Genomic DNA, 25025 nt, shown 5'->3' on the forward strand with positions numbered 1-25025 from the left:
TGTGCGTCCTTTTTTCAGTTGCATCTATGCTCTGACTTTTTTTATGGAATTGTTTGTTTGCACACTTCACGAAACTGTAAAAACAATTTCTGATTCCAAATTGTTTGATGTTACTGTCAATAGAGAAAGCAACTTGAAATACACATTACTCATGTTATCATGTTACTAAACTACTGCATTTGTGATTTATTGCTGTTACACTTGGAAAAAAGAAGAAGAAAAATCACCAGTCAACATAGCTTACAACCATAAACTCAATTTAATGATGTTATATATGATTTTTTTTAAAGTTAACAATTAGGAAGCCCCAACATTTTTTAAATACACTCCATTTACAGTAATGTTTCAATACACTTCTCCTAGATAACAACTTATACATTTGTACATTTTGTTTTTATTGCGGTTAACAAGAAAAGTTAGCAGGAGTGCTTAAAGTATTGCTACAGTTTCTGTTTCCTAAAGCGCCCCCCTAATGTTTCACAAGTCATCATGACAGTTGTACAGAGGAAGTTTGGGGTCATGTCGGGTTGGAGTACACAAGGCAGAGCAGACACACTACAAGTTTCTTTTCATCTCACTACAAGCCTATATTACTATCATTTTGTGTTGTTTCTTTTGCATACAACTACTCATCTGTGTATATGTGGTCCTTTTCTTTCTGTAACATGTTGCTGGTGTCTAACATCCCACTGTTCTCCTCACACCTCGAATGGGATCGTGATGTCTGTCAAATGAAATGTGCACATCATTTAAAGTCATGAATCAACCTTTTTCCCGCTGTGCTCACAGTGTTGGAACCATTTCATGAAGATACTGAAACCTTTCTGTGTTGCGCAGTGAAGTGCAGATGAAAATGATAGATCCTCAAGTTATTTGAAGCATTTACATGTCGACTTTTCACCGCAGACTTGTATGTGCTTTGTGGGACTTAACGCACAGTATTGTCAGTGGCCATTCAGGGAGAACCTAGTGAATCATCAGGGGAACTATTTCTTTGGAGACAGTGACATCTTGACCTTCACGAAAGAAAGAAGAACGGCATGGGTGCTTCTTTTCATTCTATTCTTACTTTCTCCAACCAAACTGTATTTTACACAAACCGTTAGAATAAACACTAATAGCTGCATAGTGCACCAGTGGTAATTACTTCTTCGCACGTCTAGATTTGCCAAACTGTAAATGTGGTTGACATGAGAGCATTTTTAAGACGTCCTTTCTTCCCTTTTGCTGTTCCTCTTTGACTTCCTGTTTCTATCCGACAGAGGTAAAAATAGGCCATTTAGGCCGATTGTGAAAATGTAGACAGTACAGAATTTTTTTTACGAGTAACTGCAGAAATAATACAGAAGATGTTGGTACCTTTTTTTTTATAGGCCACAAAACCAAAACATTACAGTGGTATAATCCACTTTATTGTGACAGCTATATGTTATGGTACCAGCTAACACCAGAAGCAACCACAATATCGTGTTTTTTATTACATTGATGCTTTGGATATGTAATGAATCCTTGCAGAGGTGAACACTTACAACACGAGAGAGGTAGGGTTTGAGTCAGATACAGTGGATCATTATGTTAGATAAAGATAATGAGTGAGTTGCAGATTGGAGGATGCTCAAAGAAGTCCATGCTTAACAGAAACTTGTTTTTAAGTTCCTCTTCAAACTACCTGCACAGTCGACTTGATGATCGGCAGATAGTTGAGTGATAAAGGAAAACTGGGGAGGATGGAAACATACGATCTCTTTCAAATGTCTGAGACGTTGTATCTCTGCGTCTCCCTGTTAACGTAACAGTAGTGGTCTGCAACCATAGTATGCACCATGAAGAGTCATATGTTCACTGTTTTTATTAGGCGATAATGAAACAGCAGCTGGAGTTGGTGTGGCTCTTGATGGCACATAGTTGCAGGCCTCCACTTCACAGTGTGCTTCTTCCTGAATCGTCCTCATCCTCTCACCGTCAGTAAGGAGTGAAGAGGATCGGCCCATGCGTGGTGCGCATGGGACCTGGGGCGGCCCTCAGCAGGCTGAGGGGTGTTCCCTGTAGGAGGTGGTGATGGGGATGGTGGTGGGATGTTGGGCAAGGAGAACGTAGTGCCAGTTGATTGGAGGAGGCTGCGGCTGCCATCACTGCGGCAACAGCCAGAGGATTTGGTAAAAGTCCGGCACCCAAAGTTTTTGGAAGTTCCTTTGAGAAAAATAAAAATACAAATAGATTTATTAATGCATGCAAGAGATTTTCTAAAACCTATATGACCATGTTTCTATGGGGGAGAATTGAGAAATATGGACTTTGCAATATGGGGGACAAAGTGAGTTTCTACCATAAAGTCTGTGCGCTTCTTGTGCCGATTGAGAAGAGGATTTGGTTTCCCCGCAACTCCATCCCGATGCCTCCGGCTAGATATGTGCTGAAACATTAAATAAGAAAGCAGTGTTATTGGATCTTGAGATTGCTGGAAAACGACAGTTCAGGACACTCAGGGTCTGTGGTTCTTTGTGTGTGCTTCCTCACCTGTTTAAGCTGCAGCTCTGAGATGACTCTGACGTTGCAGATTTCACAGTGGAAGGTGCGTTCCTGAGTGTTGGGGTCAGAAGACAGCTCCCCTCCCTGCTCTGAGCTGGGTTTAGGACTTAGACGTGGGTATACTTTAATGGGTCCCAGTCCACTCCGAGCCTCCAGAATGGTTTTGTGTTTGGTACCTGGAAACAATAAGAAGAAGGGTATAATGTGTGTGGGCAATTAAGACCATGCTACTGTAAAGTGTAGAGCGAAATACCAAATTGACCTTGTGGTAAGATTATGTGACCTCCGGAACAGCTACTAAATGCACCTTGTGGTGAGACTGTTGGTGCATGTTTGTTAAAAAATGAACACATTCTAAATCTGTTATCGTCATGATACCCATTTGAGACGGTATTCCTGTAGTTTCATTTACTGAGTATGACAGTATTTAGTGTAGGTGTATAGGAGGTGAGCTCACTTATCTACACCATGCAGTGTTTTTATACAACCTACCACTAAGTGGCACCAATGCACCAGCTTTAAAATGCAAATTAAATACATCTTTTTTTAAAGGACATGCTTCAGGATTTCTGAAGCTGCTTTTGAGAGTGGATAATACATCATGTTGTTATTTGTACAGGCGTATTACCCTCCAGGACTGAGCATGGACCTACGTAGATGTGTACTCCCACAAAGTTGTGTTGGAGTGAACCTACCTTTGTTATGTGCTTCCAGTTGTGAGAGGGAATTAACAGCTACTTTGCACAGGGAACAGTAGAGAAGCTTATTGGCTTTCTTTTCCTCTGACTCTCCTGAAGAAGGGCTCGGTGCTGGGGACGGGGTTTCGGGAACGCCAGTCGCTGCTGGATCTGCAGAGGAGGTGCTGATGGCCATGGTGGGGGAGGGAGAGGATGCCAAAGGTGTGCTGACAGAAGTCAAGAGGGGACACTCTGCATCTGAGCTCAGTGTTGGTGTTGGAAGGGGGCTAGGGGTCAAGGGTGACTTGTTAGAGTTGGGACAGGATTGGCTGTCATCTGTAAACAGCACAAAGTTTACAGGTTAGTGAATAATTTGTGGAAAGTAAACCATATAATGAACTATTCTACTATGAGGATCATGATGTAGAAGTGTGAATATAATAACTGTGCTTAAAACGTTGCCTCTCTGAGGACTAATACACACCTGTGTATTTTTTATATCTCCGTTTTTTCTTCTTTTTTCTATTGTTATATGTTAACTTCTTGTTGATGAAATCTTGAATCATTGGATCGGTATGGATCAAAGAATTGTTCGCAGGTTGTTAGAATGAAATCAGTTCCGATTAAATGATATTAACACTTCATTTCTAAGATGAAACCAGGGCACCAACCCTCTTCTCTGGTTAGTTTATATCTAATCACTTTACACAACAACTGTGCTGCTCTTTACTGTTTTGTGACAGATTTGTATGTGTAACATCATATGTCATTCTCACCCTGCCTATTAGGATCAGGTGAGGGGCTAGATGGCGAGGGGCCTCGTGGGGAGGGTGAAGCGGTAGGGGGAGGGTGCTGCTTGTCGCCCTCTTGGAGATGAGTTGTCTTGGATGTCTCGATCCCCTTCACCCTCCGAGCATGGCGGTTCCCCTTGTAGTGGGCCTCAGCCTGGCTCTGGCAAAATAACAAGACATTTTAGAGGTTGGCATGAACTCATGCATTTGATTGGGCATGACTGGATTCATATTTGCTCTTTTTAACAGAGCATTTCATTTTTCATCACCACGTCAGCAGTGAACACACATTATTATGTTTATCTTTTTCTGTTGCCAGTCAGCTTTGTATTTACATGTTTGTCTTATATGCAGTTGGTTGTCTGGTTGTTTGTCTCTTCATCAGATGTTCATTAGTAAATTCTGTAAATGCAAAAAGCCTTCACTGAACACTTTCAAATCTAACACAGTAATCTTTGATATGTATGAATAATACATTTCAAAAACAGGAAATGAACCAAACCCATAAATCAACTCCAATGATCTCCAGGTGAGCTATCATCAAGTGACCATCATTTGAAGACTGTGGTTGTATGGATGTGTGTCATAACCCATTAGAGTTGTAACTGAGTGAATACATATTTAACTAAGCAAACCTCTATTTGTTTTTTGTTCCTCAGGATAATCCAATATTTACTCACAAATTCAGAAACATATTCTGGTACTCTGCATTTCCGGTGCATTGAAGTAAAAAGGCTGTTGAGCCGTGGGTTTGCAGGTCTGGTGTGCTGATGAGGCTGTCAGGGAAAATTAGCCCTCAGAATACTCTCGTCTTCCTTCATCACTACTGGTGTAGTCACTGAACTGGCCCGCTGAGCTGATGGTGATTATAGAGTGTGGGATTATTTCAAATGGACTGGAGGGCAGTGTGTAACAGTCAGCTGCCAGGAGATTTTTTTTTAGCAAATCAAGAGACCATAGATGTGTGTTTGTCTGCTCGTCCTTATATGATTACACTTAAGAGGATCAGTTTAAAGTCAAGAAAAAGGAAATCTAAAGAGAGGAGACCATCCAGTGAATCTTCAGCACATTTATAGTCTTTGGGTTTCAGTTCATCAGAGTTATGGTGGTTGAGGAGTTATGTGTTGTGATTCATACGATCTTAATGAAATGAAAACCTATTTTTTATGGTACCTGTATTTATTTGAGCAATAGCCATTTAATATATATACAACTTGTAAATACATCATGAAGCCTCGATCACCACCAACGTTAATCACAGAGTTCCACAAGGTTCTGTGCTAGGGCCAATTTTATTTACCTTATACATGCCTCTTTGGGCAATATTATCAGGAAACACTTCATAAACTTTTATTGTTATGCAGATGATACACAATTATATCTATCAATCAAACCATTATTTGACTCGGCCCTGAGCACCTCAGAGATCAGTTATCTGGTGATGTGGTTTCTGTAGACGGCATTGCCCTAGCATCCAACACCACTGTAAAGAATCTTGGCATAATCTTTGATTGGGACTTGTCCTTTACCTCCCACGTGAAGCAAATCACAAGGACTGCATTTTTTCATCTCCGTAACATTTACTAAATTAGGCACATCTTGTTTAAAAAAGATGCAGAAAAACTGGTTCATGCATTTGTTACTTCTAGACTGGATTACTGCAGCTCCATATTATCAGGCTGCTCTAGTGGTTTCTATAGAGTCTTAAAAAGTAGGATGGGAGTCAGAGCCTTCAGTTATCAAGCTCCTCTTTTATGGAACCATCTTTTAAGTTCAGTCCGGGAGGCAGACACAGTCACCTCATTTAAAAGTAGAATGAAGACTTTCCTCTTTGACAGAGCTTATAGTTAGGGCTGAATCAGGTTCACCTGGTCCAGCCTGGATATCTTCTTTATAGACTTATAGACTGCTGGGGGATGTTTTGAGGATACACTCTTCTCTTTTCTCTCTTTTCTCTCCTCTTGGATGAATTTTCATTCTCATTATTATGTATGCTCTCTTCTCTCCGTCTCTCTTGACTTGACGCGTTTCATAGGGTCCATTGGACCAAGCTGGTCTGATAGTGCATGGCCCTGCTGATGTCCTACTCCTCCTCTCTACCATCTGCCTGATGGATGCGGGGAGGTCTGGTCCGTGGTCGTGCCTACCACACTGCTCTATTCATTCATACATACATGCTCATTGTGTGTGTTGTAAATCTGTAATGTTTCCTTCTGTACATCTACTCTATCTGTCCATCCTGGAGGTCCATCTGTTGCTTCCTGCCTGTTTCTTTCTTTTTTTTTTCCCTGTGAAGGTTTTTTTTTTTTTTTTTTTTTTCGATGTGAGGATCTGGTGTGAGATATGTATGAAGTCATGTTGTAAGATTGTTTGAGTAAAAATTGATAATTTGTGATGAAATTGATATATAATGTAAAAAATAAAATGAAATGAATTTGATTTGAAATTAACATTAACATTTGTTTTGTTCTGTAAAATACAAAACATCAATAAGAAAAATTCCAAAAAAAAAATTGGGCTGGAGAATTTAATGGGAAATTAGGAGTCCCTTATGTGCATGTCAGCCTCAGATGAAATCAAATAAAAAAAAAGATGGAGGGAGCATAACATCTCATAACATCTGTATGCACAATTGTGTGTGTGACTGTATGTGCATAGGCCTGCTGGAATTAGATAGAATTCATTATGTCAATAACACGGCTGAGGGACCTGCGTAAGGTGCGTGACTGGTAGTAGACTAACATGTTTGGCACTCTGTGGGATTGCTTCACCGATTGCTTCAACGAGGGAAAGGGGTCACATGGATGTGTCCACGTAGGAGTCTGTTCTGCCAATGTTAACCAATAGATATAGCCTTCATCCTGATTGGTGATGATAGAATATAATATATAGATCTTACCTGTGTAATGTGTAACCCTGCTGCCCACTAGCGCCCTGCAATTAGACCAGGAGATGATGCCCTACAACTCCACAAACAAATGACCTGGCTCAAAATCACAGACATATTTGATCTCCTTCTCTTTCACGCTGCTCCTTTTGTGCTTTTTTTCTTTTCCTCTTATTTTCTTCAACTCTCTTTTGTTTCTTCTTATGAGCTTTTTGACTTTTCACTCTCCCTGTGACCTTCAGCTTCAGATCTTAAGAAATCAATGAAGGTGTTCCGTTAATTCCAGCATGAAAAGCTTGAGAGGCTCAGGGTGGGGGTGGGATGCAGAAAAAACAATTGGATGGAAAAGAGATTACCGCATAGGATCTGGAGGAGAATGTAGAATGCTAAAATATAAATGATGTTGGGCATAGTAAAATGGACTGAGAGAAGCTGTGAAAGAGTCTATGAAAATGGGAATTAAGATGAAGAAAGATATGGGAGGAAGAAAATGAGAGTAAGTGAATGTCCCTGACATCCTTTTTTTCTCTCTCGGCAGGATATGCTTTGATGTTTTATCTATAAAGCAACAAAGGCACAAAGGCACAGTAGTAAGCAGAGATCCACCAGACAGGTGCTGGCAGCAGCGACAGCAGCGACAGGAAGAGGGGGTGGGGAAGACGCTGATGATGCACACATGTACACTGTGTACAAACAGGAAAACAAAAAAATGAGCAAACCCCCTGGTGAGCAAGCCTTGCAGACATGATGGAAGATTACAGAACAAGATGTGTTAGTTGGAAAGAAGAGAGAAGAAGAGAAAAAGAGAGAGAGGTGTCATGGGGGTACTGCGAAGGTGTGACGATGGCATGTCAGCAGAGCGTGTGACGTCAGCAGCCTTGCAGCAGAGCGCTAAAACAGGGCAGGGCTAATCGTGTCTCTGTGGACATGTGTGAGTTGCGCGTAGCGTTGTGCAACATGTGCGTGAGCGCAGCGTAGTAGCAGTGCCTCCCTCGATCACTTCAATCTGCCTTTATCTCTCTGCTTCACTTTGGTAAGTACTTGAGAACAGACCCATGCCTCCTGTATACCTCCTCCTGAACACAGCAAGTTAATTGTCATAATGTATAATGACTGATCTGTCTGTTTCAGGTTTCAGAAGCATGAACTGCAGCGAAGCTGAAAATATTGTTGCCCAGTACTGTACTGTACTTGTGGAGCGCGAGTAATTAAAATGCTGTACAAAATACTTAGTATTCCTTCTCGGTTTTACTGTGTATTAAAGCTTGTCCTCCCAGTGCTTCAGGTTGCTGTAGGCTCACTGGAGAGCAGCAGCAGTAAAGAGGCACGCAACAGAAGTAAAACAGCGAGGCTCACTGCAACAAACAGCAGTATGGACATGCATGCACATTCACAGATTACCAGGGTATGTAAACATGCACGTGCATGCCCTCGGTACCCACACACGAGCTCACTGTAAGGCTGTATTCATGACTCATGTGTGAACATGCCATGCTCCAGCAAGGAGATATAATTAAATGCAAGTCGAGCATGGGAGTTATAATTATGATGACTTCCTGCCTGCTTGAACACGTTAATTACTGCTAAAGAGTTAAATACCTTTCAGCACTTTTGCATCAAGAGTTTAATATTTAGCACTATTATGTCATATAGCATTTTTTGTTTTAACACTTCTTTTGTTTAGAGTATGTACTTTTTGTAAGCATGTTTAAGGATTTTCCATCAGAAAAACCAGTATTCCAGGATCATTACAGATTAAAGAAACATTTAAATATTTTTCAATACCTCAGATATATAATTGATCCATATTTGACTCAGGACTAGATATTGATTCACTTCTTATAGACTAACATAGATGTTAGAGATCATGCCGTTTTTCCTGTAGATAGATATTCAGGACATATTCCTGTAGACAGAAATTCAGGATAATATATATTTAGATATTAAAATGATGACATAATATACCATCAAATTGTGCATCACTTATATCCGTTCTGTCTACTTACAAACACATACACACACACAGCCTAGTTACAAACTCATACACAACTTAAAGACACAGTTCTTGACTCAGGACCACAGTCAGACTCTTTTGCTTTGTCAATCCACATTCGAGCTATTTGCTCTTGAAGAGTGCAGGGGTAAATTGCCATGCTTAAAGGACTTGCGAGGACAAGACAACATTGTGTTATGGGTAACTTCAGCACATCCAACTTGTAAAACTTGGTTCACCTTGTGTGTAAAAAAACTCATTATCAGTGGAATTAAAACTGTGTTGTCGAGTGGAATTTCAGACCCAATTTACCACCTAAAAAGTTTGCAAACTGTGCTAAAGAAAAGTTACCAACTTGTGATTGAAACTTGATTTTTGGCACATTTGTTGACTTTTTTGACACTGGACATTAGCTGTAGAAGTGACACATATGGGACATCAAAAAATAAATTAAACAATGAGGATTTTCTAAGTCTTCCTCTCCCCACTCCCTTTTAAATAAAATAATATAATCATATGTTTATTATAGCTTCTCTAAGCCATTCTCAATAGCATGCCGACAATTAGTCCAGTTTACACAGCACACACACACCACGGTGGTGGCGGTGGTGGTAGCTAGCCACCAGTAGTCACCTGCCCTGTGGCGCACTGGGCTAGCGCTCAGCAGCTCCAGCCAGACCTCCCCTCCGACACTCCATCAGCTCCACGACATCAGACGAGCACCACCGGGAGCCACATGATGGGATGGTGTCGAACATTATGACGAAGAAACCGGCGAAAGGCCACGCAGACACGAGAGTAACATACACCCCCTAACAGGACGGAAACTGGACAACCACCACCGACACGAGTTGTGAACAGGACCTTCTTGCTGTGGACCGAGGCTAAAACCACTGAGCCCGACAGGCTAAAATGGAGACACCTCCGGCTGCAGTGTGATCGCAGCTAACTTGTACGATCGATCCGCACTTAACTTTGGTGATTTAATTTTGCTTTGGCTCTGAACATTTAATGCGCTCCCCCTTTGTGCTCACTGCCTCCCATATGCTTTCTGTTTAGATATTTTACAGGGTTAAAGACATGATTTTTTTCTCATTCTATTTTCATTTCAGCAATTTTGTTTCCTGAAAAAGCTGTCCTTCAGAATGGCAATGGGCTGGTAGGCAATTTTGGCATAGTGGCCGTAGGTTTGGCATAACCTCTGCTCTAATCTACAACAACAATTCAAGATTCAAGATTTCAGATTCAAGATTTAGATTCAACATACACACACACAGGGTGTGACACACAGGGTTGCTCAGCAAATAAGTAGCACAATGCTCAGCAGGAATGTGCAGGGCAAAAAAAATAAATAAGTAAAAATAAAAAACAACACGTGTTTACAGTAAGTGTGTGTGTGTGTGTGTGTGTGTGCTAAGAGGGGAGTGTGTGTGGGTCTATGTGGGGGTCAGTTGTGTGTCTCAGAGGTACAGTCCGAAAGAGCCTCAAGAAACTCCGTCTCAGTTCTCCTTCTTGACTACCCAGCTCTGAGCTGCAGCACTGACCGCAGCAACTTGTTGTTCTGGTGCAGATCTTGGTGGATCCTCTCTGATCCTGTGGACACCTCCTTCCCTCAGGGTGTACAAGTCCTGGTGGTGTGGGAGTGGTGTCCCAAGCCAGCGCTCTCCCAGACTGCGAAACCTCAACCTTCTGAGCTAGTAGCAGAGCCTTGTCAGCCCGCTCGCTGCTGCTTCCTGTCAGGGCGCTCTCTACCTTCAGAGCAGGACTGAACTGAAAGGATCCTCTGGAACTTTAAATTCAGCGCTGCTCTGCAGTTCTAGAGTAGAAGGCTGTGCCCTTTCTCACATGAGTTTCTGTGTTTGTTGACCATGTCAGATCCTCGGTGTGTCACCCAGGTATTTATACCGCTCACCCTCTCTTTGTAGTCCCATGTCCCCAGTGGGTCCTCTCCTCTGTTGTTGTACCCTCCTGAGGACACAATCAGCTCCTTAGTTTTGTGACCATTCAGTGTGGTATCAGCTCCTTCTTTTCTTGTGACAGATCAGATCAGCTCTCCCAGGTAGGCCTCACTGTCGTTCAGCTCAGGCCCCAGGCCACTGTGTCCATAAACCATCAGCATGGTGTGGGAGGCTGAACCTGGGGGCAGTCGGAGATCATGTTGGAGTAGGAGTACACATGAGACGGAGCCTGGGGGGCCTGAGGTATTCCTGTGTGAGGGGGTTGAGGGTATGTCTCTGCCCACCCTGGGGTGGCCTGGCGATCAGAAGTCAGGATCCAGGATCCAAGAGATTAATGAGGATCTGGAGGAGAGAAATGTATGCTAAAATATAAATGATGTTGGGCATAGTAAAATGGACTGAGAGAAGCTGTGAAAGAGTCTATGAAAATGGGAATTAAGATGAATGAAGAAGCAGATATGGGAGGAAGAAAATGAGAGTAAGTGAATGTCCCTGACATCCTTTTTTTTTTCTCTAAGCAGGATTATTGTTGATGTTTTATCTATAAAGCAACAAAGGCACAGTAAGCAGAGAGACTGGGCCTGAATCCACCAGACAGGGTGCTGGCAGCAGCGACAGGAAGAGGGGGTGGGAAGAAGCTGGAGGCTGGGATGATACTGTGTGCACAGGGAAGAGGGGAAAAAAACAGGAAAATGGTGAGCAAACCCCCTTGCTCAACAGATGGAGACATACATGAAACAAGATGTGTTTTGGTCCTGAGAAGAGCAAGAAGAGAAAGAAAGAGAGAGAGAGGTGTCCAGTATGGTACTGCAGTGGTGACGATGGCTCATGCAGCACGGTGTGACGTCAGCCTTGCAGCAGAGCTGAGCTAAACACTGGCAGGCTAATCGGTCCTCTGTGGACAGAAATGAGTTGCGTTGTTATGATTGCAACAACATGCAGCAGCGTAGCGTAGTAGCGGCGAAGCCTCGATCTGAATGGCCACGATCAATCTGCCTCACTTTTCTTAGTGGTACAACAAGACTCCCATTTAACCCATGCCTCCCTCCCACATGAACACAACAGATAATTGTTGGGCCATCGGGGTACTGGTATGTCTTCTTCAGGTTCATATGACATGAAGAAGAGACTTGTTTGAATATGTGCATTTGCCTTTGAACTTGAGCAGACATGATGACCAAGTGAAGCACTGAGTTGAGTCATCCTTCAAGAATGTCGAATGTCCACCGTGCTTCAGCTCCAGTGTCTGTGAGTTTAAGTGTAAAGGCTGCAGCAGCAACGATGCACGATGCACAGGAGGCTCACAAGAGTGCACACAGAGGGCTCAGTGTAAAACAGCAGGCATACCAAGCCCTGCACCTCTGGGCGACACAACCACTCATGCATGCACGTTCACATTTCCTCGATGCATGCAAATATGGGCGATGCTGTAAACACTTTACGTGTTGTGTTCTGTGTTGTGCACACACACACACTCATGCTCTGTATTCCATGCTCATGTAGACCATATAGAGAAGAACCCTTCACAGAGTTAAATACGTTTCAGATGACTCCCTTCCTGCCTGTGTCCTTTACACACCATTGCATTTAGAGTACAAGTATTTAGCACTTCATCACTGGAATGCATTTATATTTTTAGCCAAGCTTGTATGTCAGGCTTTTGTTTGATTTTTAGATGTTTAGGTGTTAGGGCTTTTTGTGAGTCAAGTACAGGATTTAAGATTGTAAAGAAACTTTTCAAATATCATGACATAACTCAGATAGTGATTGGAAATTTTCCCACAGCTTCAGAATTAATAATGAGTTCACTTCCTTGAACTAGACTGTTTCATTTAATGATTCCTTTCTTATACCGTTACTGTCAATGTTATTCCTGTGATTTTCCTCACAATAGATAAGAGATCATGTGAATGCCTACAATAAATCGCAATCTAATATCACAATTCTCAGGTGCGTAAAATAGTCTCTGACCATCAAGATATTTCCACTGTACATGTGTAGCCTACTTACAAACATACACATAAAGACCAAGTACAACATCATACACATCAGTCATAGCTGGGTTTTTGGATACAATTCTATTTGCTTTTTTTGAACTGGTTTTGATGCTACCTGCCTCTGAGTGAGTTGACACAGAAATTGTGCTTATCGTACAAAAGGAGTGGAGGAGACCATTGTTCACTGTGTAGGACACCCATATCCACACACGTTCATTTGTGTTTGGAATTAAAAACTCTGTGCCACTCCCCTGAAATAGTTAAACTTATGAGTGGAATTAAAAACCAACCAAATCACCTAAAAGAAAAGTTTTGCAAACTGTAGGCACTTACTGTGTATAGATTGATCCTCTATTTTAACTTTTTGTCAAGTGCTTTCCTGCTTTTGCGTGAAGAGCATTTTCTGACACACAAAATGGTCAGAGGCCGAATTAAGCAAGTAGGGATTTCTGGGTCTCTTCTCTCCCCTCGTTTTTAATAATAATAATAATAATCATTTATTTTATATAGCTTCTCAAAACTTACCCGACATCCAGTCGCTTTTGCAGTCCAAGTAATTTTAGTCTCATCGACATGTGGTGCTTAGCTATCAGTCCCTGGGGCAGACACACCAGACGTGTGGTGGTGGTTACCGTTACAGCCGCCCCGACCACGCTCATTTCACATCATAGCACGAACGAGCCGGGGGGAGACTGACTACGGTATCGTTGGTGGTGGAAACCGGAACGGGAACGTGAGGTACCGGTGCGAACGAGGATGACATACAAACTCCACACGAAAGGACCTGAAAGGACCGACCCGAGTTCAGACCAGGACCTTCTTGCGGGGCGGCAATTGTGGGGACGCGCGACAGGCTAAAATTGGAGCTTGTTGTGAGAGTTCTACCTGCTCACCGCCTGTTCAGTCTCCAGCTGTGCAACTCATAATCCAGTCAGCTTGGCTCTGCTGTCGTGATTTAATTTTGCAGGGCTCAAGATTGCCCAGTCCAGTTGATATGCTTTCTGTTATATGTAGTTTACAGTGAAATTTATGGTTTGCTCAAAATGATTGCATTCTTTCATTCTAATTTCCAGTAGTTTGTGGGAGCTGAAAAAGCTGTCCTTGGTGGCTTAATGGACAATTCATTCTTCAGAATGGGGCATGAATACTGCAACCTCTGCTCTAATCATAATTAGCTGCTAAATTCAAGATTCAAGATGTTTTATTTGTCACATACAGTACTGCAACCTGTCACGTAAATACGTGGCAAAGATTCAAGATTCAAGATTGTGGCAAAAATACACACTGGCCTGACTAAAAAATTTACACAAAATTTAATGCTAGTGTGTGTGTGTGTGTGTGTGTGTGCCTAAGTGGGCAGTAAAGTGGGTCTATGTGGGTCCTGGTGGGGTCAGGTGTGTGTGTGTGTGTGTGTGTGATGGCTGAGGAAAACTCTGTCTCAGCAAGCGTGACTACAGGCGTGATCCTGACGCGCCGCTGCCTGACCGCAGCTGGAAACCTCAGTTTGTTCTTCTTGATCCCACACGGATCTGGTTCACCACCTCACAGGCCTCTCAAGTCCTGCAGGGTGGGAGTGGGGAGTGTAGTCCCACCTGCCGGCTCACTTTCTCTCTGAACTCTACATCCCCCCTCCTGAGCAGGAGCCAGCCAGGCAAACGTACGCCTGTCTGGGGCGCTCTGCAGACTCAAGTACAGAAGGACTGAAGGATCCTGGAAGGTCCTATGAAACCTCAGCTACGCCTCTCTGCTGCTTGAGTTTCTCACAGAGCTGCCTTGTTTTATTGACCATCTGTTGATCCTCGGTGATGTGGACTCCCAGGTATTTATACCTTTCTCAGGTCCACAAGTAGTCCGTGTTACCAGTGGTGAGTCGTCCTCTGTTGTTGTTCCCAGAAGTCCTGCTCGCTCCTTCCACAGTTTGACATTCTATCGTGGGGCTGTTGTCCTGGCTGGGTGACAGATCAACAACTTCCTCCCAGGTAGAGCCTTCTCGTGATTTCCAGAATCAGGCCCTGTTCCACTGTTGATCTCCATAAACTTGATGTTGGTGTGGCAGGAACCTGGCCACCACGGTCATGTGTGTACAGGGGCTGTACAATGGAGCTGAGGACGCAACCCTGGGGGATCCCTGTGTTCAGGTGGGGATTTGGGGATGTGTGTACCACCCTGACCACCTGGCCTGGCGGTCAGGTGGGATCACACAGGGGTGTTCAGTCCCAGCTCAATCAGCTTGCCGGCCAGTCTGGGGGGGACTATGGTGTTGAAAGCTGAACTATATTCAATGCACAGCAGTCTCACATAGCCTCTCCTCTGGCTGTCCAGATGAGAGTGTGGTGTGCAGTACCTGGGAGACAGCATCATCCGTGGATCTGTTTGGGCGATAAGCAAACTGCAGCGGGTCCATGGAGGAAGGGAGGAAGGCGCAGATGTAGTCCTTTATCAGCCTCTCAGCATTTCATGACCACCGAGGTGAGGGCCACCGGTCGGTAGTCATTCATACATGCTGGAGAAGCATTCTTGGGCACAGGTACAATAGTGGATCTCTTGAAGCAGGCGGGGACCACGGACTCAGCCAGGGAGAGGTTGAATATTGTGGTGAACACTGGAGCTAGCTGGTTAGCACAGGTCTTCAGTACTCGCCCAGATATGCCATCTGGACCTGCAGCTTTCCTGGTGTTCACCCTCAACAGAGCCCTCCTCACACTGTGCTCGGTCACAGAGTGTGTGTTCATCCCCAGCGGTAGAACTCACCTCGCTACGCCGGTGTTGTTGTTAGCCGGCGAGCTAGCGCTGTTGTTGCTAGCCTCAAACCGTGCATAAAATGAGTTCAGGTCGTCCGCTAGGGATGCGTCGGCACTCACCATTGCGCGGGTCTGCTCTGGTAGTTTGTGATAGTCCGTAGCCCCTGCCATAGGCGCCTGGTGTCGCGCTGCTCCATCTGTGATTCCACTCTGTCGGTACCTCCTTTGGCGTCCTTCACGCCCTCCTCAGTCCATAGACCGCTGCCTTGTACTCGTCCATGTTGCCGGATACAAGACCGGAGTTATAGGCAGCACAGGGCGTTCACAGCTTCGGATGGATCTATCAACCCACGGCTTTTGGTTAGGAAAGACCCTAACTTTACCGTGGGGACGATGGTGTCCGTTAAGCGTTGCTATATAGGCTCATTGCTACTTCCAAACTTCGCTGACGTCACTGGAACTGGATTGGATCATGTCCCAGTCGCGACACGCAGGGCGTCCTGTAGCTCAGCCTCTGATTGGTCAGACCACCGCACGTTCCTCGTCACTACCGCTTCCCGCGATCCTTTGTTTATACTCCGGAAGCAGAAAAATGGCGGCATGGTCTGATTTGAACGGAGGAGAGAGACAGCCTTGTAGCCTCTTGAATGGCGTATAGCAGTGGTCCAACGTTCTTTCCCCTCTGGTAGCACACGTAATGTGCTGGTGAAAGTTCGGCATGACTTTTTAGGTTTGCCTGTTAAAGTCCCAGCCACCACCACAGCCGCGTGGGATACTTGTTCTGATGCCGACATAAGACATCAGGTAGGTCCGATAGTGCTACGTCGGTGTCCGCTTGTGGTGGAATGTGACGGCTGTGGTGATGACCGAGCTGAACTCCCGGGAAGGTAGAATGGACGCATGAGATCGTCAGATGTTCCAGGTTCGCGAGCAGGAACGAGTAAGAGTCTTAATGTTCTTGGGGTCACACCACATGTTGTTAGTCATGAAGCAAACCCCTCCACCCTTAGATTTACCAGACTCTTCCGTTCTGTCTGCACGGAAAACAGAGAAGGACTCGGTTGGGCATATGACTCGATCCGGCACCAGCGCGGTCAGCCATGTTTCCGTCAGACAAAAGATGTTACAATCCCGCATGTCCCGTTGGAATCTGATCCTTGCCCTAACATCATCCATCTTATTTTCCAGAGACTGGACGTTAGCAAGAAGGATGCTGGGCAGTGGTGGACGGTGGGCTTGAACTCTCAGTCTGTTCCGAATTCCGCTCCGTTTCCCTCGATGTTTTCGTCGTCTCCCCGTAGTAGCGGCTCCACTGTTGTTGATGTGGTTTTCACGATCTCTGCCGGCCACGCTGGATCGATGGAAAAAGTGGACAAAAACCCTTGTTTTGCGCAAAAGTTTATGTCCAAAAGTGTGCTGCGGTCGTATGTTGTTAATGCCGATGTGTTTGTGGCAAAGAAAATATTAAAAATAAACACAAAAACTAAAAGAGCGCGACGGCGACTGGACCCAGCCGCGCCATCTGATCCCAAAAGCATTTTGTCCCATACATGATGATTGAAAAAGGAACATCTGTAAAATGGGGAAACCCTTTATGTGAGATTCAGTAATGCAGAAATTAGGGTATTCTCTTCATTATCAGAATTCTATCCATTCGTTCCAATAACATTTGGAAAGTGATTCACGATTGGATATGTTATCCCATTCATGTGTGCGAGAAGACACCAGGAAGTCAGCTGATGCATTCTTTTGGCTCAGCTGGAGAAGGAAGGACATAGTGGTTAGTCCTTTACTGACCAGGCACGTCATTAATGATGTGCCTGGTTTCCACTGTCAGTAGTAAGTTAGTTAGCCGGACGTGATAACTAACTGCTATCATTTGGAAGATAGACACTTATTTGTTCACTCTTTTGCGTGTGTGTTTTTGTGTTTGTAAAGGTGATAACAGAGACAAAGTCTTCTAAACCATTTAGATGCCAAACAACATCTGCACTTCTACCGTGTGCACACTGGCGTTTCTTGGGAATCCAAAGCATGACAGAACAGCTGTGCCAGCTGCTATAAAAGTAGATCATTAATTTGAAGTGTTTAAGGTATCATACCTCTGAGTTGAAGCGTATTTGACAGATGTTACAGGAGATGATTGGCCGCTTTGTCTTCACCATGGGTGGCCCGAAGGTGTGCGTCATCACAGCTTTCTGGACGGGATCCATCTGTGGACAGACAACCCAGAGGTCACATTAAAGATTCAACATTGGAGAAGCTGAGGGCAGTGTTTCCGTTGTTCTCCTCACGGCACTCCAGTGATTGTGGATGAGAGAGAAAGGTGTTGAAGGAAAGCTGCAGGATGATGACAGTAGAATAATGAATTGAAGAGGGAGCAGTTGATGTGGACAGGAGAATGTGTGTTTTCACAGCGGCAGCTGGAGTTCTTGGATGTCGATCACTTTAATTCATGCCAGGTAGGAAGGGCCTAATTACAGTCCGCCAACATTTTTACTTTAAAAAAACCAAAACATTTTTAGCTACAAAATCTCTGCTTTTCAAAACATTATACCAGCATATAATACAAAACAATTGAGATATTTTTTGTGAAGTACTTCGAAAAGAGATAAAAGAAATATTTTAGATTAGAAGGGAGATTAGGGCATTTACGCCTGCAAGGAAATGTTACAATCAGTATACTGAGTTGTAAAACTGCAGGAATATTTTGAAATTGTAAAAACAATTGCGTCTCTCAAACCTGTATTAAAGATCCACTCACTCAGAGGAACAGGGTGAGACTTCCTTGATCCAAGCCGGGTGAAGGATCTCTCTCCCTATCTCAGCTGAATAGCATAGACTTCTGTTTGTAACCGTCGGTTGATGATTTGATGACGTGTACTCTTTTAATAATTATCCCATACCTTATGCTATAATAAATACTTAGACAAACAACCTTAAAATATTTTGGATTTCAGACAAGGACATTTCCACCGCAGGTATCTGGAAAAGTCATGGTTTATACAAAAACATGTGCTGCGTATAAACCATATTTATATATATACACGCAATGTGGTTACAGAGTAAATTTAGAGAAAGTCATGAAAAGAGAAATATTTCTAAATAAATGCTAAATTTACATATCAGCCATTCACTTTTTCTCAAAAGTAACAACCAAGCTTGTGATTCTTAGATCCAGCACCGATATACGCCACATCCCTCCCTCGTGAAATGTTAACCGCCTCGTGTAAGACGACTTCAATGGACTCGTGTGAGCTCTCGGGCCCATTGGCGGGGCTCAGCAACCACAGCGCTGGGTGTTGCCCTCACACTGCGGTTTTACTCTGCCTCTCATCGCCTGCTCAGACTTCAAACGTCTGCTGCCAAATGGGAGACTGACTCTCAAGCTCCAGGCACCAGGGGAAATGGGAATAATTGGTCTGAAAACGTATCCCTTTTTTAATGCATTGTTAGGAATATTTATAGACTTTATCCTGCTTTTTTTGTTGCTCCTGTCTCTAACTCGTTTCTCCAGTTTACATCTCTCTCTTTTTTCTGTTTTTCATGTGGAGACCTATCTGTGGGGTTTACATGGAGACATTTTGACAGAGCCAGGCTTTCTTTGCCTTAACTGGCTCCACAAAGCTTCAAGCCCTAGTCAGAGACAATGGGGACCACAACGGCGGTTATCAGCTTGCCCATAACCCAGGGCTATTGCACAAAATGGGTCCGTATTCTCCGTAATGCATAGAAAGTGTACTAGGCCTACTGTGATTACAGGTCTTCGTTTGATGGCATTACTAATGGAACATTAGGGATTAACAGGCTTCCATTAATGATGTTTTCCCTTAGTTTAGAATCTGAATTACTCATAGATCGGCTATTGACTATATGAGTGAGGCTATTTAAAAAAAACAAGTTGATTAGTTTAGGGCGCTCTTTAGCCTATTTCAATCCAAAACTCTGAACATAAACTGATCCAGACCAGGTTAGATTTGCAGCACAAGTTGCCATGGTGATCTAGTTGAAAAGAGAGCCACTTTCATTACAAAGGAAACTCTGGCTTTAGGTTTAACGTACCTCTCTAACTCTAATCTGGCTTTTTGGTACACCCCTAACACCAAATGTTCTTGTTTACGTCTATAAATTTATTCCAACATTGTGTATTGGTGAATGCACGACGGTGTGTTTGTGTGTGTACATACGTGTGTGTGTGTGTGTGTGTATCAAAATGATTTATTATTTGAGTGCTGATGTGTGTACGTGCCAAAAAGCTTGGTTAAAACAAAAAAACCTCGATCATTGTCATGTCCGTCTGTTATTGGTGGATGTTCTCCATGTTGATCTCTCTTTGTGCCTCATTGTGTGTTTTTTTGCTGCCATTCTTTTAACACCTATTCTCACTATGATCTATTTCTATTCTTCTGTCCCGACTCTTATGAACTCATTCGCCATTAGTCCACTTTCGGTCTGCTTTTTCACTCTCTCCTCCCAGAAATGTACATTGTGCGTAATATCTGGGCATATTTACAGCTTCATTCTTAAATATCCAATCTCTAATACACTGTAAAAAGGCTGTGTAGCTCAAAATCAACCGTCAATTGTTATTACTATTTTTGTTGAAATCCTTAATATTTCAGTCTTGATGGATTCTGTTGGAAACAACATGTGTTTGATCCTACAGGTCCCATAGTTCTGTCTGGCAGCAGCAAGCGCATCATGAGAGGCTTCCTCAAAGGAAGAGCAACATGTATCTGTTACCAGAGCTTTTTAACTGTATGCTGAAATGATTCATTGCTTCAAGCTTTTTAGTAAAGAAGACTAAAAACAACAGTTAACGTGGTTCCAGACCTCTAAATCTACTTGTGTGCTCTTTGACAGCTATTTGTCGGCCCTGATTAGAGAAAGAACTGAGCCAATCAGAGCTTTATAGACAGAATTAAGATTTCAATAGAGGACGGTAGCTCTGCCAGAGCCACACCAATTTTGACAAGAATAGATGCGATCCACGCAGCTTAGGCCTTTGTAAGTCTACTTACATCAGCTCTTAAAAGTCAAACTTCACTTGATGTGGGAATTGTTAGATGCTTCTACTATCAGTTCAGCAGCTTCTGTTTCCGCTGAAAAAGATGTGGAACAGATATGTCGCTTGCTATTGATCGCTTCGGGGAAACTAGCATTCCTCCCACACAGAAAACAGTGTAGTTATTTCTATTAAAAACATGTTTTATTATAGTATACGAGCGCACACTAAATCTTGAAGTTTTACAAAATTGTAGTTCAGTCTGATTATCAAGGTAGAATATAATTAAGTTTCATCTCACGTGGTAACAAAGACTCGTGATTGAATCGTGTGCTCCAGATCAGGTCCAGGATGTGAATGCTTGTTTCCTTTGAATCCCTGGTGTATGGGTATGCAGTGGAGGGTGGATAGTAACAATACAAACTACAAACACAGTTAAGGGATATTGCTTGAAAAAGAATGACCCATAATGGCATCAAGATGGGCTTTGATGTATTGAAAATATGTAGAATTATAACTTTAATGTAATGTGTCCTTCCCAAACTGAGTCACTGACAGAGCATATACCATGTACATTCAACTTTAGCCTTACAGTTAATGTACAGTATGTTTCTGTGGAGCATTTCAAATCAACAGTGTCTCACCCTCTGCCTCTGTATCACTGTGCAGCTTCTGTCTCAACGTTGAGACCTCCATTTATACTCCTGAGAATCTTACGTGTAATCCTGGTCAGACAGATATGAAATAAGATCTCTTGGTAATTTAGAGACAGTCGCCTCATTTAAGAGTAGACCCAAGATTTTCCTCTTTGACAGTGTTTTAGTTCGGGCTGAATCAGGCTCACCTGGTCGAGCCCCGTGCTGCTATAGGCTTATAGCTGCTGGGGGACGTTTAGGATACACTGAGCACCTCTCTCCTCTTTTCTCCCTCCGTATGGATGCATTTTCATCTCTCTATTGCACATTACTAAGTCTGGTTTCTCCCCGGAGTCCTTGTGACTTCACAGTCATAGATCCTATCTTCCTGATGGATCGTGGAGGTCTCGATCGTGGAATATGCCTACTACCAACTATTCATACACTATGTCATATTCATTAATTGTGTTGTTACTGTGTTTTAATTTGTGTATCATGATTCCTTCTGTACACATTACATCTATTGCACCTGTCCATCCTGGAGAGGGATCCTCCTCTGTTGCTCTCCTGAAGGTTTCTTCCCTTTAGTTCCCCCTGAAGGGTTGTTTGGGAGTTTTTCCTGATCCGATGTGAGGTTCTGGGACAGGGATGTCTATGTGTACAGATTGTAAAGCACTCTGAGACAAATTTGTAATTTCTGAAAATGGGCTATACAAATAAACTGAATTATTGAACTCCACACTTTGTGTAATAGTGTTTTTTTGGCAGTTTCCTTTCTTTGTGTCTTTCCAGTCTATAAGGACGAGGAGGTTGGTCATCCTGCTTTGAATAAGGACTCACTTGGGTCACTGGATGACAGCAGTGTTGTCGCAGACTTGTCTACATTTTACTGCACTGATAGAGTGATTTGGATTGAGGGTCTTTGGCATTAGTCGACACACTCAAAGTCCTCGCTGAAGCAGGATGAATGATTAACCTCCACAAGGGTCATTTTGCCTGAGTGCATACAGAAAAGCATAATGATATTGTGTTTGTATGTGCACCTGCTTCCCTGTTTGTCACCATGCTGACCTTCACATGAAACCCAATCTAGAAATGAAAAGGAGCCACTGAAAATGCTGACTGTGGAGAATCCAGCCCTGTGCCTCTTATACAATTGATTAGCTGTAACTCAATTTATTGCAATAAAACACTCGCCTGGGCATTTTCTCAATTATGCTGAACTCACTCAGCTGAATTCAGATGAAGTAAACAGCCGTCAACTTATCATTTTGGATTATACAGTTTGAATCCCCAACACTTTATCGCTTGTCCTCACTCCGGAGACAACTCTCCAAAACCACAATACCAGCTCTGACTTCGGTTCAGTGAAACAAGTCGATAACAAACGTCATTTATGCATGTGTGTGTTTGCGCAGCTATGCCTGTGACCACTCACGATATTAAAGTTGTGGAAGAGGCCGATACCGGCTGGATGATGCGACTCCAGGGGGAACCGTAGGAAGGGCTTCATCGCCAGCGGGGTTGGGATGACAGATGGGCTCCTGAGGAAGGCAGGGACCGGCGGCCCCGGTCGGTTTACACTTCCTGTGGTAGAAAGCACAGATGAAGAAAATAAGAAAAAAGCATAAAGCCCTATAATTAATACATCGGATGAAGCATTCGTAATTATGAGGATCACAAACTGAAATCATCGCGCAAGGTTTATTAATGGCAAGATGATTACAGCTACCACATTTGATTAAATATTTTCTGATAGTTCAACATTTCGGGAACTACACATACGCTTTCTTACGTTAGATACAACTGTCATGACTGGAAACGGGGAGCAGATGGCTCTGGCTTGGCTCTGCTTGATGGTAACAAAATCTGCCTTGCAGCATATCCAAAGGTCACTTATTAACATGTTATATCTTGTTTGTTTATTCTGAACAAAAAGCAAAATGTAAAAGCGAGACATTAATAGATATTTCCCTGTTTGCAGTCTTTTTGGGTTTGTAGCCTCAGATGCCCAGACCATTTTTATGGCCTGTTTTTTTCCGTGCCTCCCTTACATTTTGTCTCAATCAAATTTTTGCCAGATGCGCTTTAATGAAGGCACTCAGCCCAAAGGGGGTCGGGTTTATCGATATGATTGGGTGTTCAGTGTCAATTAAGGGGAAAAAAGATCAGGCCAATTTAACTGTTTTGTGGGCCGGGCAGAAAAAAAGAACTGGTATGCCAGAGGGCCAGTCCACCCTTGTAAGTAACCTAGATTTTCTTTCCAAAATGTCAAACCTTTTCTTTAAATGTATAATATATTAGAACAAGTGCCTGCTGTAAAATCAGTGTGAACTGGAACACCATTAACCCTTGTGTTGCCTTAGGGTCATTTTGACCCGAATCAATATTACACCCTCCCCCCGCCTTAGGATTAATTTGACCCCATTCAATGTTTAATGTCGGTGTTCTTTCGGTAGTCAACAAACAAACATAAAGTGCCTCACACTTAAACTTGGAAAACAATATTAATTCTAATAATTTTCTGGAGGTTTTAATTGCTGGCGTCAAATTGAACCCAAAGGGTAAAATATGTTAGTAAATATAAAGGTAACAGGAGGGTGAAACAATGAATCGGGTCAAAATGACCCTAAGGCAACACAAGGGTTAAACCGTATCTAACACTCCCCTTTTTCTCAATCTTAACCCCCCTCATCTGCATAATGTTCCCATGTTGAGCCCCTCTACCCAGCCACACCTCTCCTGTCTCCACCTCTCTTGCTCACTTTTCTCTCAGCAGTAGCTCAGCAGTGGTGAATGCCTGCACTTGAGGAGTCTTATGTAATGGCCAGGAGGGCTGAGCTCCTTAAGCCTCGCAGCTGGGCTGCTGCAGATACCCGCCTGTTCTCCATTTCTCCCTCTGTCTCTCTCTCACCAAACCCAGTTTTCTATCCCTATTTAATGGTCCCTTATTCCGTCTGCCTGCCTGTGTATCGCACATCTGTGCCTCTCCACAACCCAGCACCAGTTATCCTCTTTCTGTTTTTCTCTTTCTCCTCCCCACTCTGCTTCCTGTAGTTCTTCTATTTAGCATTACAAAAATCATCAGGGTGCCTCAGAGAATTTGTATAATCTTTTCTTTTGAAATTATATGCAATCGTCATCCTTTACTGCCGATGCTTTGTGATGACTACTTAACAATGTTGTTACATTTGAAAAGAAAAACTGGTCACTTGTCAAAACGAGGGGAAGAAAAGGCTATTTTGGTAACAGCAGAGGAGGCTCCTTTCACTGACAGCAGGGAGACGTAAAGAATGTGCTGTCAGGATCAGAAATAGATGGAGGGGAAAGTCTCCTTCTGGCATTCCTCTTCAGACTGCCTTTGTCCTTGGGAGGCGGTGGCAGCTGAAGCTCAGCATTAGTTATTGTCATTTGTGTGTGGCTGCTTTTGCTTATGCTCCATGGGAAGTCGGGAGTTCAGAAGGTAGAAGGGAAATAACATACACAAGTGGAGGTCATGGTTTGAATGTCCTTCAGACATGGCGGCCATTATCACCTCTCTAGACCAACCACAGCAAGGTTTATGCTGAGTGAAAAGCGGTAATAACACACCTTCGTTCACACCAACACATGAACATGCAGGCATGAGTGAAGGCTGAACACCAGATATCACAAAGGTATGAGTGTTAGCACTTGCAAGATAAAAATAAGTATCATAGAAAGTTTGACGTATTTTTTATTCCTGTGTCTAAAGCTGTGAATATTAAAGGATAACATGGTATATTCTATTTTTTAAAATAACAAATCCCATGAAAAACCCAAATTAACAATGT

The 25025-nt window shown here is 43.2% G+C and overlaps 1 protein-coding gene across 1 annotated transcript in view; it reads right to left on the reverse strand.

The window, feature by feature from the left end:
- Positions 1 to 259: 259 nt before the first annotated feature.
- Positions 260 to 25025, reverse strand: part of LOC130209089 (zinc finger protein 385A-like) — a 33869-nt gene continuing 9103 nt past the window's right edge. Inside the window, exons 2-8 of the mRNA XM_056438652.1 lie at positions 22652 to 22800; positions 17676 to 17786; positions 3983 to 4157; positions 3225 to 3542; positions 2518 to 2705; positions 2327 to 2413; positions 260 to 2190 (exon numbers count right to left, since the gene is read on the reverse strand). Coding sequence (XP_056294627.1) covers positions 1963 to 2190; positions 2327 to 2413; positions 2518 to 2705; positions 3225 to 3542; positions 3983 to 4157; positions 17676 to 17786; positions 22652 to 22800 — 1256 coding nt within the window. The 3' untranslated portion in view covers positions 260 to 1962. The remainder of the gene's footprint in view (positions 2191 to 2326; positions 2414 to 2517; positions 2706 to 3224; positions 3543 to 3982; positions 4158 to 17675; positions 17787 to 22651; positions 22801 to 25025) is intronic.

Source organism: Pseudoliparis swirei, chromosome 18, assembly GCF_029220125.1.
Source record: "Pseudoliparis swirei isolate HS2019 ecotype Mariana Trench chromosome 18, NWPU_hadal_v1, whole genome shotgun sequence".
Lineage (NCBI taxonomy): Eukaryota > Metazoa > Chordata > Actinopteri > Perciformes > Liparidae > Pseudoliparis > Pseudoliparis swirei.